The 14,122-nt window shown below is 44.0% G+C and overlaps 2 protein-coding genes across 3 annotated transcripts in view; both read right to left on the bottom strand.

The window, feature by feature from the left end:
- LOC118411366 (early endosome antigen 1-like) overlaps nt 1-11,273 on the bottom strand; it is a 15,323-nt gene extending 4,050 nt beyond the window's left edge. Inside the window, exons 1-15 of one of the 2 annotated variants that reach the window (XM_035813608.1) lie at nt 9,772-11,273; nt 9,651-9,732; nt 9,038-9,116; nt 8,158-8,325; nt 7,807-7,930; nt 6,971-7,108; nt 6,366-6,593; nt 5,715-5,787; nt 4,895-5,042; nt 3,744-3,806; nt 3,418-3,613; nt 2,299-2,486; nt 1,237-1,610; nt 829-1,015; nt 510-602 (exon numbers count right to left, since the gene is read on the bottom strand). In XM_035813608.1, the coding sequence (XP_035669501.1) occupies nt 510-602; nt 829-1,015; nt 1,237-1,610; nt 2,299-2,486; nt 3,418-3,613; nt 3,744-3,806; nt 4,895-5,042; nt 5,715-5,787; nt 6,366-6,593; nt 6,971-7,108; nt 7,807-7,930; nt 8,158-8,325; nt 9,038-9,116; nt 9,651-9,732; nt 9,772-11,271 (3,641 nt within the window). In that variant the 5' untranslated portion in view covers nt 11,272-11,273. Of the gene's footprint in view, nt 1-509; nt 603-828; nt 1,016-1,236; nt 1,611-2,298; nt 2,487-3,417; nt 3,614-3,743; nt 3,807-4,894; nt 5,043-5,714; nt 5,788-6,365; nt 6,594-6,970; nt 7,109-7,806; nt 7,931-8,157; nt 8,326-9,037; nt 9,117-9,650 lie in introns of both variants that reach the window. The other variant, XM_035813607.1, reaches the window with a different exon arrangement.
- Nucleotides 11,274-11,310: 37 nt separating this feature from the next.
- LOC118411034 overlaps nt 11,311-14,122 on the bottom strand; it is an 11,734-nt gene continuing 8,922 nt past the window's right edge. Inside the window, exons 3-5 of the mRNA XM_035813039.1 lie at nt 11,868-11,979; nt 11,488-11,620; nt 11,311-11,375 (exon numbers count right to left, since the gene is read on the bottom strand). Of these exons, the coding sequence (XP_035668932.1) occupies nt 11,311-11,375; nt 11,488-11,620; nt 11,868-11,979 (310 nt within the window). The remainder of the gene's footprint in view (nt 11,376-11,487; nt 11,621-11,867; nt 11,980-14,122) is intronic.

Below are 14,122 nucleotides of genomic sequence, written 5' to 3'. Positions count from 1 at the left end.
GACAGATATGCGTCTATGTGATAAAGCATGTTTCTCTACAATCATTCCCCGTAAAAGTTTAACAGATCAAAACTTGCCCAAGGTGAATTTTTCAAAATATGCAAATTGTAAATTGAGTTTGCTAAGGTTTCAGGGCTCGAAATTCATTTTTGGGATTAGGTGCACTGGTGCACCCAGCTTAAAAAATTGTGTGCACCAAAAAAAATTTGGGTGCACCACTTAAATCTAAGTAGAATGTCAGAAAAACCTATTAATAAAACTTAGTTACAAGCTATCAAATTCTTAACCAAGAATAACTTAAACATGTGCAGTGATTAGCAGTTTCTTCAGAGCGTTGTGTCTTCTGACAGATATGTGTCTGTGGGACAATGCATGTTCCTCTACAAACCTTCCCATAATTCAAAAATTCGAAAGATCAAACCTTGCACAAAATGACCTTTTGAAAGATAAGCAATTGTAAATTCAATTTTTTCTTCTTATTATTCTAGGCATGACCTCTGCCCTCTCACCTCTGCTCTGACTGCATGAGGTCAGAGGTGACATCGTGGATGGCGCCATCGTGGTCCTCATGGATCCGACCCAGCTTACGTTTCAAGGTCATACTGAGGACAAACAACACAAGTTACTAGCTAGTCAATGAGCTTATCAACTAGTTTTGCAGGTAGAGAAGTAAAAAAAGCATTTGGTTTTAGAATTAACATTTGACTTTGAAAAATAATTGTCAAAACAAATCTTTAAAAAGATAATAACCTCCAATTTCTATGGGAAAATTGTTTGTACTATTAAAAGTAATACAAATAAAAGAATTGAAAGAACAATTTGACTCACTTTTCTGTTTGAAGGTCACTCAGGGCAAGGTCACTGGCTTTCTCCAGCATCTTCATCATCCCGAGTACCCTGGTCACAAGAGCACTCACAGCCTCAGTCTGGGACACCAGGCTCTGCTCTGATTGGTCTGGCTCCTTCTCCTTCCCAGCTTCCTCTTCAGAGGAGCTCTCCAATTGGTCAACTGCATCTGATATAGGGGCAAGAAAAATTCAAACTTGCTTGTTTATGTGATAAATAATACACAATACACTAGCATTCTACCACATTTTTGTGAAGACTGGGGACCCATCCTTGTGTGAGTGGATCAAACTTTACTGTCCAGTCTTACAGAGCTTGTACATACTATACAAAAATGGTGTATAAAGAAGGCTTTGCAAAACAAATAAACAAACAAACAAACAAACAAACCCTGTGTGGTGTTCTGTTCCTCTGATGACGCAGCGTTGTGCCTGTCTGGTCGCGGTGACGGTGTTCCCATAACCGTCTCTCGTACCGCGTACATGATCGAGGAAACCAGCGACACCGCCTTTGCCGGCGTAACCAAGGAGCCGTTGCCGGGAGCAACCTTAGCCGGTGTTGCCATGGCAACAGCTGGCATCTCTTTCGCCTCTTTCCCGGCACCAATCCTGTCCTTTAGGCTGTTGGCCAGCCCCTCCAGGCGACCCTGAACGGCTCCCAGCTCCTCGCGGGTGGCCTGCATCTCCTGGCCTTGCTGCAGAAGCATGTGCTGAGCTGAGGTCTTGATGCTATCCAGCTCCTGAAGGGTTTCTGATAGCTTTGCTCTGAAAACAGACAGAAACGAGATTGTGCAGGCTCAAATTGAATTTTCTTTGGATTCTTTTTCTGCAGTTATGAAAAACTGTTGCACCTTGGACACATGGGAAGATTACCAGAGAAGGAAATAAACAGGAAAGAGTGGAAGAGTTCTCATTCGAGGAGAGACTAGAAGAATTTCAAAATAACTGAAAACTCTATTGAACATGTTTGGGGCCAGAGTCATTTTTCAGACAGCGCGATGAATGCAAAAAGAAGAAGAAAATGACTGTTTGAAGCTCTGGTGACTCTTATACACTCATCAATAGAACACCCTACATGAGTTCCTAGACAGGGCTCGAAATACCACCTGCATATGCAGGTTAGTGCAGGTAAAATTGGAGCTGTGCAGGTATTTCTGGTGTCTACCTGCACCTAACCTGCACTGATCCATGTACTGGGTTTAGACATGAATATCCAACGATTTAGGCGTATTTGGATTGTTATTAACTGCATTGACTGTTACCACCTATAAATATAAAAGAAAAAAAAAATAACAGTGGTTCCTGAACAACTTTAGTATGATCCATACTTCATAAATTCAGAGTGGTGCAGGTAAAATTTGTCTGGTGCAGGTAATTTTAAATGTTACCTGCACCAGTGTATGTATGTATAGAAAAGTATTTTGAGCCCTGCTAGAGAGTAAAAGTAACCTACTTGAGTTCCTGGGTGTCCCCCTGGAGGGTAACCAGTGCCTTCTGTCTGTCCTCACACTCCCTCTGGAACTTCTGTGCCCTCTCTGTCTCCTGTGATAACGCCTCCTCTGTCTCCCGTAGAGACTCCGACTGCGTGTCTCGCTCAGCCTCGTGGAACGCCAGCTGCTCATGGTACTGAGCCTCGCTGGCCTGGAAATAAACAAGTAAATAAATAAATAAACAAACATTTAATTACAGCTGTTTGTGGTACTGAGCTTCACTTGCCTGAAAATAAACAAACAAACAAACATTCAATTAGAGCTGTTTGTGGTACTGAGCTTCACTTGCCTGGAAATAAACAAACAATTAAACAAACAAACAAAGAAACAAACATTCAATTAGAGCTGTTTGTGGTACTGAGCTTCACTTGCCTGGAAATAAACAAACAATTAAACAAACAAACAAAGAAACAAACATTCAATTAGAGCTGTTTGTGGTACTGAGCTTCACTTGCCTGGAAATAAACAAACAATTAAACAAACAAACAAACAAACAAACATTCAATTAGAGCTGTTTGTGGTACTGAGCTTCACTTGCCTGGAAATAAATAAACAAACAATTAAACAAACAAACAAACATTCAATTAGAGCTGTTTGTGATACTGAGCTTCACTTGCCTGGAAATAAATAAACAAACAATTAAACAAACAAACATACATTCAATTAGAGCTGTTTGTGGCACTGAGCCTCACTGGTCTGGAAGTAAGCAAATAATTAGACAAACAAACAAACAAGCAGCTGTTTTTGCTACTAAGCTTCGCTGGCCTGGAAATAAACAGTTGAATAAACAAATAGCTAAACAAATAACTAATCTCACCTGATAATGGTACTGAGCCTCACTGTCCTACATGTAGGATAACAAAAAAACAAACAACTATCTAACAAACATGTTAGCATTAATTGCTTATAAATGCAGACTGAATCCCTCCCCCTCAGAACTAAGGGTAAAAAAAAAACTTTCAAGCTACAATTTTTGAAATACAAGCAGGGGCCCAATTTGCCAGTGGATCATTTTTTTTACTTGTTTGAACACTACACATTAGCACCACCTTTCAGTTTTAAACAGTACTGCAGGCACCCACCTCTAGCTGTTCCCTGCATCTGTAGAGCTGAGCCTGGATTTCATCCTTAGCTTCCAGCTCCTGTTTCTGTTGCTTAGCAACCCTCTCGTTCTCCTCCATGATGGACAGGCAGTTCTCAAGGTCGCGACGCAGCTGTTCTCGCTCCTGATTGGCTGCCTGAAGGTTGTTGGAAGTTGTCTGCATTTCCGTTTCGAACCTGTGCAAGACATCATGTAAACAAAGCATGATGTAAACAAAACCTCATAAAACAAAAACAAGAAAAAGTAAAACCAGACTGAATATTTATCATAAAGAAACAAAAATTAGCAAAGAAAATAACAACTTACCTTTCAAACTCAGCATCTAGCTGTTCGTTCAACTTGGACAACTTTGACTCGGACTCTCTCAACCTAAGGAAAAGAGACATTCATTTATTTGGCACCAAATAGTAAGACCTAATTAATGCAGACCTGTACAAGTAACCAAATCTGCATGAGGACCATATAGGCTAATGAGTAGCGTTGGGTTCCGGTACCGGTACAAAACTGTTTTTTCTCATTGGACCAGTCCAGAAAAAACGGACCTGAAAAAATTTGGCGGACCAGATGTTGGGAAATGACCTGATTATATGATCAGGCATTCACACGTTTCCGGGGTTACCTGTCTAGGAAAATAACAAGAGCGAATCAGAGTAGACTCTATATAGTCATTTTTACCAACTTTTATAGTCAATCATTCAGAGGTAGTTAGCCTTGTATGATTTTTAAAATGCCAGTGGGAGTCTACATACTACACAGAACAGACTTCTTTGTAGCAAAATGAACCATTGTTTAGAGCATCGTCCATTCACAAGTTTTCACATAATGAATCAGGTCCAGGTTCAGGTTTGACCTAGACCTGATCCTCTGGACCTGAACCGGTCCTGGACCTGAATTTTCTGTACTGGTACCCACCCCTACTACTGAGGGCACTTTTTCTGGTCCCTTAGATTATTCAATGCTTCGTGCATTACAAAATACTAAGAACCCTGTCTACAATAGCAGTCCCCCTGTCTACTTTCATGTCCTGTTACCACTATTGGACTGGCCCTCCCCATCCACCAGTAATGAACTAGCCCTTTCCCCTACACTCTGCAACAGTAAAGAACCTGCCCTCTCCAACCCCACCCCTGTAACCAGTAGTGAACTAGCTATCTCCATCCTCACCAGTGGTGGATTTGCCCTCACCATCCACACCCCTGTAACTTAATAGTAGTGGACTAGCCCTCTCCACCCACACTCCCTCACTAGTAGTGGAGTAGCCCTCTGCATCCACACCCCCTAACCAGTAGTGGATTAGCCCTCTGCAGCCACACCCCCTCACCAGTAGTGGACTAGCCCTCTCCAACCATTCCACCTGCACCAATAATGAACTAGCCCTCTGCAGCCACACCCCTTCATCAGTAGTGGACTAGCCATCTCCACCCACACCCCCTCACCAGTAGTGGACTAGCCCGTACCTCTCCTGTAGTGTCACGTTCTCCATTTCCTGGAGACTCAGGGTTGCCTGGAGACCCACCAGCTCAGCCCCTTTCTCCTCAGTCTCCCTCTGCAGCGCCTCGCAGCGTGACACAGCTTCCTGCAGCTTCGTACTCGCCTCCTGTTCAGCTGCAGGAACAGATGGTTTAGAAACAAATCAGGGCTCGAAATACCACCTGCATATGCAGGTTAGTGCAGGTAAAATTAGAGCTGTGCAGGTATTTCTGATGTCTACCTGCACCTAACCTGCACTGGTCCATGTACTGGGCTTTATACATAAATGTTCTATGATGTAGGTGTGTATGGATTGTTATTAGCTGCATTGATAAAGTATGAAAGAAAAAATAGCAATGTATGGTTCCTGAACAATTTTAATATGATTTATAATTCTTAGGTTCAGAGTGTTGCATGTAAAATTTGTCTGGTGCAGGTAAATTTCAATAATACCTGCACCAGTGCAGGTATGCAAAAAAAAAGTATTTCGAGCCCTGCAAATCTACCAGGATTTTTTCAGTGCAGGGGGCATCTTAGCCCAGCAATGCCACGTGGTACTCGGCTGACGTATGAGCATTGTAAGGCCAAGGGAGTATGTAGACATCCTTCCCTTGATGGAATATAGCCCACAAATGTTACCTTTGCCGCAAAAGAATAGAAAAGACCTCTACGCTAGTTAAATCACAACGAAGGGGCCCAATTCAGCATATGGGATACAAAAATCAAATTGTAGGGGATACAAGTCACCATATGTCATTTTACAGACAAAGTAATGCTTATATGTAACTCTAATCTTAGGTATCTTACCGGCTGTGAGAAGGGCGACGTCCGCACTGAGGTCGGAAACCTGCGACATTGTTGCAAACAGGTCCTCATTGGTCTGAAACAATCAACCAATCAGAGGTTAGAAACATTCGACCAATAAGATAGCATTCTGCAATCTCGTGCCAACATCAGTTTTGGGGTTCCAAGAGGATGCCATCCATAAAATCAAATCAACATCATTCTCCTACGCAAAGGCGAAACAGAGTCGTCAGAGGGACTCCATCTGTTTTCACCTCTGCTTGCCTGAGGTTAATATATGGGTACCGGGGGCATCGCCACAAACCAGCTGCCAGCCAATCAGAGAACAGGCGATGAGAGAGCTTTAAACAGGCTAAAGCTGTCCCGCAATGGCCGCTGGGAAGCTATCAGCCAATCATGTTACGTATTCCCATGGCTTTGTTTGCTCACCATGCCGACGCCCGATCCCCAATGGCTGACTGCCCATATAAGGGTAAGCTCATTAATATTCATAAGCAAGGCACCCCTAATAACCGAATACTGTGGCTGAGTTGTCAGGGGTGATATCATAGGCTTTGCCGTGATTGTCAACCCTGAGTGTGAGGATGATCGACATATTCTTATTCCAAAATTAAATCGCAGCAAAAATAAATAAATTCACAGTATTTCTCCCACCTGACTTTCTTTCCTTTCAGCATCTTCTGCAATAAACTTTAATCTCTTATTCTCGGCGAGCATCGCCTCTTCCCGTTCAGCTAAGTCTTTTGTGCGGCGATCACAATCGTCCCGCAGACGGTCCAGTTCCCCCCTCTCCTGGAGTAGACTCTCCCGATCCTTCTCCACATTGGTGACCATCTCTTGGAGATGCTCAGCACACTCCTTGTTCAGTTGGGTGTTATCGTTCTGTAAGACACAGATACGAGGTGAACACGGGTGTATGTGTGGCTCAGTGACTTAGTAACATTGCATTTATGGTAATGTACCGATAGAAAAAAAGGGTACAAGTCATGGGCTTGAATCCCTGCTGTGTCGCTCACCCGACATGCACTATACTAGAATGGGTTCCAGTCTTTAGGATGGGAAACCATGGTCCACTGTTCATTGCACTTATCGAAAAGAGGGAATTTTCCCGGTACAATGAACCTGTATATACTAAACATAGTATCTGTCCTCTCTGTCATGACCAGTTCAGCGAGCTATACTGCTTCGAGATCACTGCTACACTGACAACTCTGTGCGAGTATATCTGACGAAGATGATGAAGATGATGATAGGCTTACGTTAAAGTCTTTTGTCTCCTCCATCTCCTGGAACATGTCGATGTACACCTGCAGGTCTTCCTCCAGCTGCATCATCTCCACCTGGCTCCTCTCCAGCTGCCGACAGTACCTGTCTCTCTCATGGGTCACACCGCTCAGCTGCAGGGGGAAAGGTTACAGGTCAGGTCACAGGTCATAACAAATTACACCTGGCTCCTCTCCAGCTGCCGACAGTAACGGTCTCTCTCATGGGTCACACCGCTCAGCTGCAGGGGGAAAGGTTACAGGTCAGGTCACAGGTCATAACAAATTACACCTGGCTCCTCTCCAGCTGCCGACAGTAACGATCTCTCTCATGGGTCACACCGCTCAAATGGAGGGGGAAAGGTTACAGGTCAGGTCACAGGTCATTACAAATTACACCTGGCTCCTCTCCAGCAGCGGATGGTACCGGTACCTCTCATGGGTCACACCACTCAGCTGGAGGGGAAAGGTTAGAGGTCAGGTCACAGGTCATAACAAGCTCCATCTGGCTCCTCTCCAGCAGCCGGCAGTACCGGTCCCTCTCATGGGTCACACCGCTCAGCTGGAGGGGAAAGGTTACAGGTCAGGTCACAGGTCAAAACAAAGAGTCACAGGTCAGGACACAACAAAGAGTCAAAGGTCAAAGTTATACTTAGCTGTTTGAAACATAAAGGGTCACATGTGCTATTTGCAGGAAAAAGGTCACTTGGATAAAGTCATAGGTCAAGTTATGTGGGGGAAAGGTAACATGTCAAATGGGTCATATGAAGAGGAAAAGTAATAGTCAAAGGACTTTGTTGAGAAGACGACAGAACAGTTTGAGATGATCCCACCTCTGCCTTGTGCTGCTGGTAAGACCGAAGCAGGTCCTCCTCTAATTGGCTATTCTTCTTCTTCAGCTGACCAATCAGGGCTGCTTGCTCCCCCTTCTCCACAGCCAGCCTGGCAACATCAGCTCTGGAACAACAACAGCAAGGCAATCAGAGATGGCAGACTTCAGCACCTTACCCATATTGCTTTGTGACCCTACCAGCATGGCGATCAGCAAGGAACAATAATTTCATGTCTAGACCATACTTCAACTTGGAAGGGTTACCTGAGTTCAAGTGTAATCTGGAGGGTTAACCTGAGGTCACTGTAAAGTGGAGGGTTTACCTGAGGTCAAGGTTATGTGGAGAGGTTACCTGAGGTCAGCGTTACTGTTCTCCAGCCTCTGTTGGAGGGTGTTCACTGATTGGCTGAGCTTGGCACGGTCCTCCCTCAGTGCGCGGACGTCGTTCCGTAGGAGCTCGTTACTGATGGCGAGTGTCTGGGCACGCCGACGCACACCGGATTCATCCAGGGTGGAGAAACTGCATGAAACACAAAATTCCTTAGACACAAATACCAAGGCAATAATACCTGCAGATGTTTTTTGACTGTCTGTCACCTTCCTCAGGGCAATACTTGGTACTGCACCTAGGTGGCGTTGCAGTGTGAAGAATGTGATCCCAAATGTGACTGAGTTTGTATCCCCCTCATCACATTTCATGTCCAGAGTGGTGCGAAGTATAAACAGCTTCAGTATTGCCCTGAGGAAGGTGACAGACAGTGATGCCAAAACGTTGGCTAGGGATTAACCCTGTTTGTGTGCAAAGGACTTTGAGTGATTTTCCAACCTGATGAGAGTATTTACAGATGAACATGCACTCAAGCTCATGTTTAGTTATCTACTCTATCTGTATTTCCATTACATGTACAATCATACTTGTGTAAAGCAACCACTCAATGGACTAACAGAAAAAGTAGTCACAGTAGACTGGTAGTCGTTATGATAAGGAGAAGAGGTTTCTGGTCAAGCTAAGAAACCACCAAAAAGGTGGTACACTACTACTACTAGTACTTTTGTAGGGGTAGTTACCAGTACAGGTTTGACTGTAGCTACATTCATTAAATTGGGAGGATTGGACCAAAGAAAGTACAGCTGACCACCTTCTTCTTATGTAGAAATGACAAATTAATAGAAAATAAGAGAAATGACAATATTTAAGTGGAGAACTTGGAAAAGCACAGAAGAGTACTGACTCCACAGTCTCGCTGTCATCCTGCAGGGTCTCCTGTCCTGGCGTCATGGCTGTACCTGTGGTCATGTGGGGCACCAGGCCTGTGGGGGGGAAGGGGAAAATCTAACATCAACTTTGTCGTGCTAAAGCAATGACAGCTGCTTGGCATTGTTTGTAAGCAGAGGTCTAGTTCTAGTATTGGCTAACTCTGTAGAGCGGTTTACAGCTGGGAGAGTCAAGCATAACGGATTCTCGACTCGATCGTACCCAGCTGTAGGGACTGTGTCAGCTGCTACTAGTTGGGTGGCAATATGTACAAATCACTTCATCTTTTTTTTGGTTTTCATGCACCAATTTTTGTTAGCATACCATTGCCAATCACACTAGGGCTTTCACTCCCCTGCAAGTTATGCCCCACAAGGGGCTTTACTTTGTAGTAATTGTACTGCATAGAAGCAGAAATACCAGCCAAAAAAATATGCAATTCTGCCAGTTTCTCTTATGTCTTGTTTGGCTGCTAATTCATCAGTAATGGAAATAATAAAGATGAGGATGAAGTTGTGAATTATGGACATAACGTTTTGTGTTATGATAGAAGGAAAGAGAAAAGGAGGTTGTGTGGTGAGGTCACTGACCTGGAGTGGTGGCTGTTCCCTCCTCCATCACCCTAACAGGGGTCATCACCGTTTCCATGGTAACCTGCTGGATGGGGGTGGTTACTGTTGCCACGGTGACCAAGGCTGGAGGGGGCGTCGTCCCTGCTGCTGCGTCACAGAACTTAGTGGGAGTCATTCCCGTCTCCTTGCTTACCGTTGCCACGGGAGACGTTCCCACTGCCATGGTGACAAGCCTGGCTGGTGTGGTTGCCGTGGCAACACTGATGTGACGTTTTGGTGTCATCTCTGTCTCCTTGACGACCATCGCCACAGGAGACATTGCTGTAGCGCTGTCTGTTAACTTCTCTGGTGTGGCCGGGGGTGAGCTTTGTGTATCCATGGTAACTGTTTCCATGGATACAGCCTGGTCCTTTGGTGTTGCCATGGGTGCTGTTTCTGCGGTTACAGGCTGCTCCCGGCCATCAGCTGTTGCCATGGTTACAGTTTCCTCGGTTACCCGTTGGTCCTGTTCGTCCAGGAACTGGAAGGCGTGGTCGATGACGGAGTGAGCATCTCTCGTGGCGACCTCCATGCCCCGTGTGGAGTCCGAGTCTGGAGCGTTTTCCCGTGCTTTGCTGGGTGGCTGTACAGGAGACGAGAAGGACAGGTCTGCCTGCAGCTGGACTGCAATGCCATGCAGGTTCCTCCAGGGGGCGCAGCTAGGGGTGGGCTGGAGCTGCTCTGCTGCACTGGTGATGATGTCATCAACAAATGCTCCCACATCTTCATCACTAATGGTGGAGTTTCCTGCAGTATGGGTCACAGGACTAGACGGAGCTTCTGCAGCTACAGCTTCATCATCAAGAGTGGAGTCACCTGCAGCATGGGCCACTGGGCTAGGGGGAACTTCAACATTTACAGTAGAGAAGCCTCCTGCAGTTCCTGTGTCTGTGCTAGGTGGCACCTTGCCTGCTGGGGAGCTCTGTGACTCGCCCATCTTGCTGACGGTCATCACTGATGCCTGTGGCAATGGAGACGAGTAGGAAAGGTCTGCCTGGAGCTCCGCTGCAATGTCCTGCAGGTTCCGACAGGGGGAGCTTTCTGTCAGCTCGTCTTCAGACGCGGCCTCGTCTTCGACGGAATACCCAGACGTCTTAAACTGATCTTCTAAGACGTTTGTTACTGCCTGAGCAATGACTCCATCCACGTACCTACCTACGCTGGTGGAGAATCCATTCTGACCACCCTGCACAGCCTCAGGTTTGGTACGGTCCGCTGAGCTCACAGATGCCGTGCTGGATGCTTCCATTCCTTCTGAAGGGGGTGCGGGGTCACCCAATGTCTCTCTCACAAATGCAGACGCCTCCCCCAGGATCTGCATGGTATCTTCCTCCTCCTCCTCGTGGTCGTTTACCTTGTTGCCGGGGTAACATGGAACAAACATTGACGGCATGTTGACCAGGTTCATGGTTTCATCAGTGTCGTCTGAGTTGGGACCGAACCTGTAACCATCCGGTTCCTTGTCCATGTTGTCACAGGGAGAGACAGCGATGGTTGGGATGTCCGTTGTAGTGTTTGACGGCACATCACCAGAGCACGAGTCAAGGGACCGGTCTTCTGCTGGCACACCCTCTGTGCTAGCTGCAGTTCCATCCGCCATCACCGGGAGGCCTGTAGTGAACATGAGGAAACATTTGCTTTAGCTCAACAATTGAGAAGCAAAAGATGCTACTGTTGTTGGATGGTTAACGGTAATGAAAAATCCTATGGATAAAAGCTGAACTGTAAATTATCAACACACGTACAAGAAATAGGACATATCCAAGTTTTGGATTGTCAAACTCCAGTCTTTGGTATTTTGAACAATTGTATGTACCTTGGACTGTCGGCTGCTGGGCTGCAGACAGGGATGCTGCAAGTTTCCCCTGCAGTCGTGCAGGGCTGGTCAGCTGCAGCTGTGCCAGCTGTTGCTGCAGCTGGATAATCAGCTGGTCCTTTTCCTGCAGGTCCTGAAACAACAGGAACAGTAAAGCCTAAAGGTTTGTTTCAGTAAAGACTAAAGGTTTGTTTGTTTGTTTGATTTTATTTGCACATAAAAAAAGGAAATACATAAAGTAAAGATAAGGTAAGGCTGTCATCCTCAATTGAGATGACGCATGACGCTTTTTAAAGATACTAATAGTACCCATAGTTGTGTTTTGAGACAGTAAGGTACATAAATGTAGCAAATGAGACCCTGACAAAGAAGGTTCTTACCTTCTGTGCCTTGACCAGCTTCTCTTCCGGAGACGCGCTGGTCGCTATGGTAACCGTCGGAGGGTTGTTCTCATCCTCGTAAATCTTCTGTGGTGTGTCGGTAGAGTTGAACCTGTCGACAGTTAGTTCAGCACAAGGTTATATTTTGTTTCTGCATACTGTGCACAGCGTACTACATGTAACCAGGATTTTATCTTAGCCTAGCTGTGTAATGGTAATGGCGAGATATCAAAGCTACAAAGGAAAATCAGGGCTCGAAATACTACCTGCATATGCAGGTTAGTGCAGGTAAAAATGGAGCTGTGCAGGTATTTCTGGTGTCTACCTGCACCTAACCTGCACTGGTCCATGTACTGGGTTTTATTAAGTGTCATATAATGTAGGTGTATGTGTATGGGAATTGGGAATTGAATGTTTTAGTTACCACCATAAACTATGATAAAGTTGTAGCCTGTAGAATAAGGGCCGATCCTTCTGTCGAAGGTATATCGATCTATGGCTGCAAGCGAAAACTATCCATGTATGCTGATGATTTAACCGGTCTTGTCAAAGATGAAAACTCCGCTAAAAGCTTACTAGACATTCTAGATCATTTTAAACTCTGTAGTGGCCTAGAGGTCAGTAAAAAAAAAACTAAAGCTATGTGGATGGGAGCAAGCAGACATAGGATCGATGAGCCTTTGGAGGTTCTGTGGCCACGTGGGCCTATATATGCACTGGGTACTTATTTCTCATACAACCAGGAAGACTGTGATAAGTTAAACTTTGATTATCACCTGAAAGCTATGGAGAAACTGCTAAATGTATGGAGGATAAGAGATCTAACTACAATTGGGAGAATTGTTCTTGTTAAAACACTTGGTATTTCTAAACTAATTTATAATTGTACGGTTCTGCCGGTTCCCGCTGGCTTTTCTGAGAAAGTAAATGGTTATATTTTCAAATTTATTTGGGATGAAAAAAAGCCAAAGGTGAAAATGAAGACAGTAATAGGGAAAAAAGACCAAGGTGGTCTAACTATGGTGGATTTTTCCATTAAATGTAAAGCCCTTAAGGCGTCATGGATTAAGAGACTCGAGAAAAGTGAAAGTTGTTCCTATATGTTAAGTCAGTGGGGAGGGAAATTACTATTTCAATGTAACTATGATATAACATGTTTAGATCTATCTAATTTACCATTGTTCTACTGTCAAGTACTGCAGGCATGGCAGTCGATTGTGCAATCGGTTCCGAAATCTAAAGATGACATAAGTAAACAAATTATCTGGAATAACAGATTTATATTAATAGGCCGGAAATCTGTATTGTACAACCGGTGGTGCCAAGCTGGTATTCTGAAAATATGTGATGTTATGTCAAGCGATGGTAACTTCCTAACATTGGGTGAGCTGGCCCAGAAACATGAAATAGTCTTTACACCTGTTGATATGCTCAGATACTCTAGCCTGAAGTCAGCTATCCCAAATGGTTGGAAAAATACAGTAAAAAAGGATCAGCTCGGTGATTCGGTGGAAAACACCATCGCTTCTCAGGCCTTCTCTTGTAAACAATTATATGATATATATTTAAAACAAACATTTGAACCCCCAACGGGCCAAGATGAATTGTTAAGCGTTCTAGAAAATGAAAACAACTTGGAAAAAGTGTATTTATTACCTTTCACATGTACTAAGAATGTTAAACTACAGTACTTTCAGTATAAGATCATACATAGATTTTTGCCGACAAATTGCTATTTAAAGAAAATCAAAGTTACAGACTCAGATAAATGTCCTTTTTGTAACAACAAACCAAACCTAAACCACCTGTTTGTAGATTGTATCTATGTTATTAGTTATTGGAACGACTTTTGCTCATGGTGGCTCAAAACCTTTTCAGAACATATTGTATTAACGAAAACTGATATTATGTATGGTAAGGTTAACAAGCAGAAAATGAATAAATACTTGAATCAATGTTTATTACATGCAAAATATGCCATATTTAAGAATGTATCTTCGAATACTAAGCCTTATTTTTGTGACACAATCTTCTGTTATTAACTTTCGAGACCAACATTCTTTGTAATTAGTTACTCCTCATTATGTATATTATGTTATATTAGGGGGCTTGCCACAGGGTTTCTTTTCTGTATTTGAAAGTTATATTGAATAAAAAAAAAAAAAAAAAAAAAAAAAAATAAACTATGATAAAGTAGAAAAGAAAAAAAATAGCAATGGTCCTCAAAAATTACTAGTATGAGACACAGCGATAGA

The sequence above is a fragment of the Branchiostoma floridae genome, chromosome 3 (genome assembly GCF_000003815.2).
Source record: "Branchiostoma floridae strain S238N-H82 chromosome 3, Bfl_VNyyK, whole genome shotgun sequence".
Taxonomy (NCBI): Eukaryota; Metazoa; Chordata; class Leptocardii; order Amphioxiformes; family Branchiostomatidae; genus Branchiostoma; species Branchiostoma floridae.
Note: the sequence above shows the minus strand (reverse complement) of the source record. Positions and strands in the feature narration are given on the sequence as shown.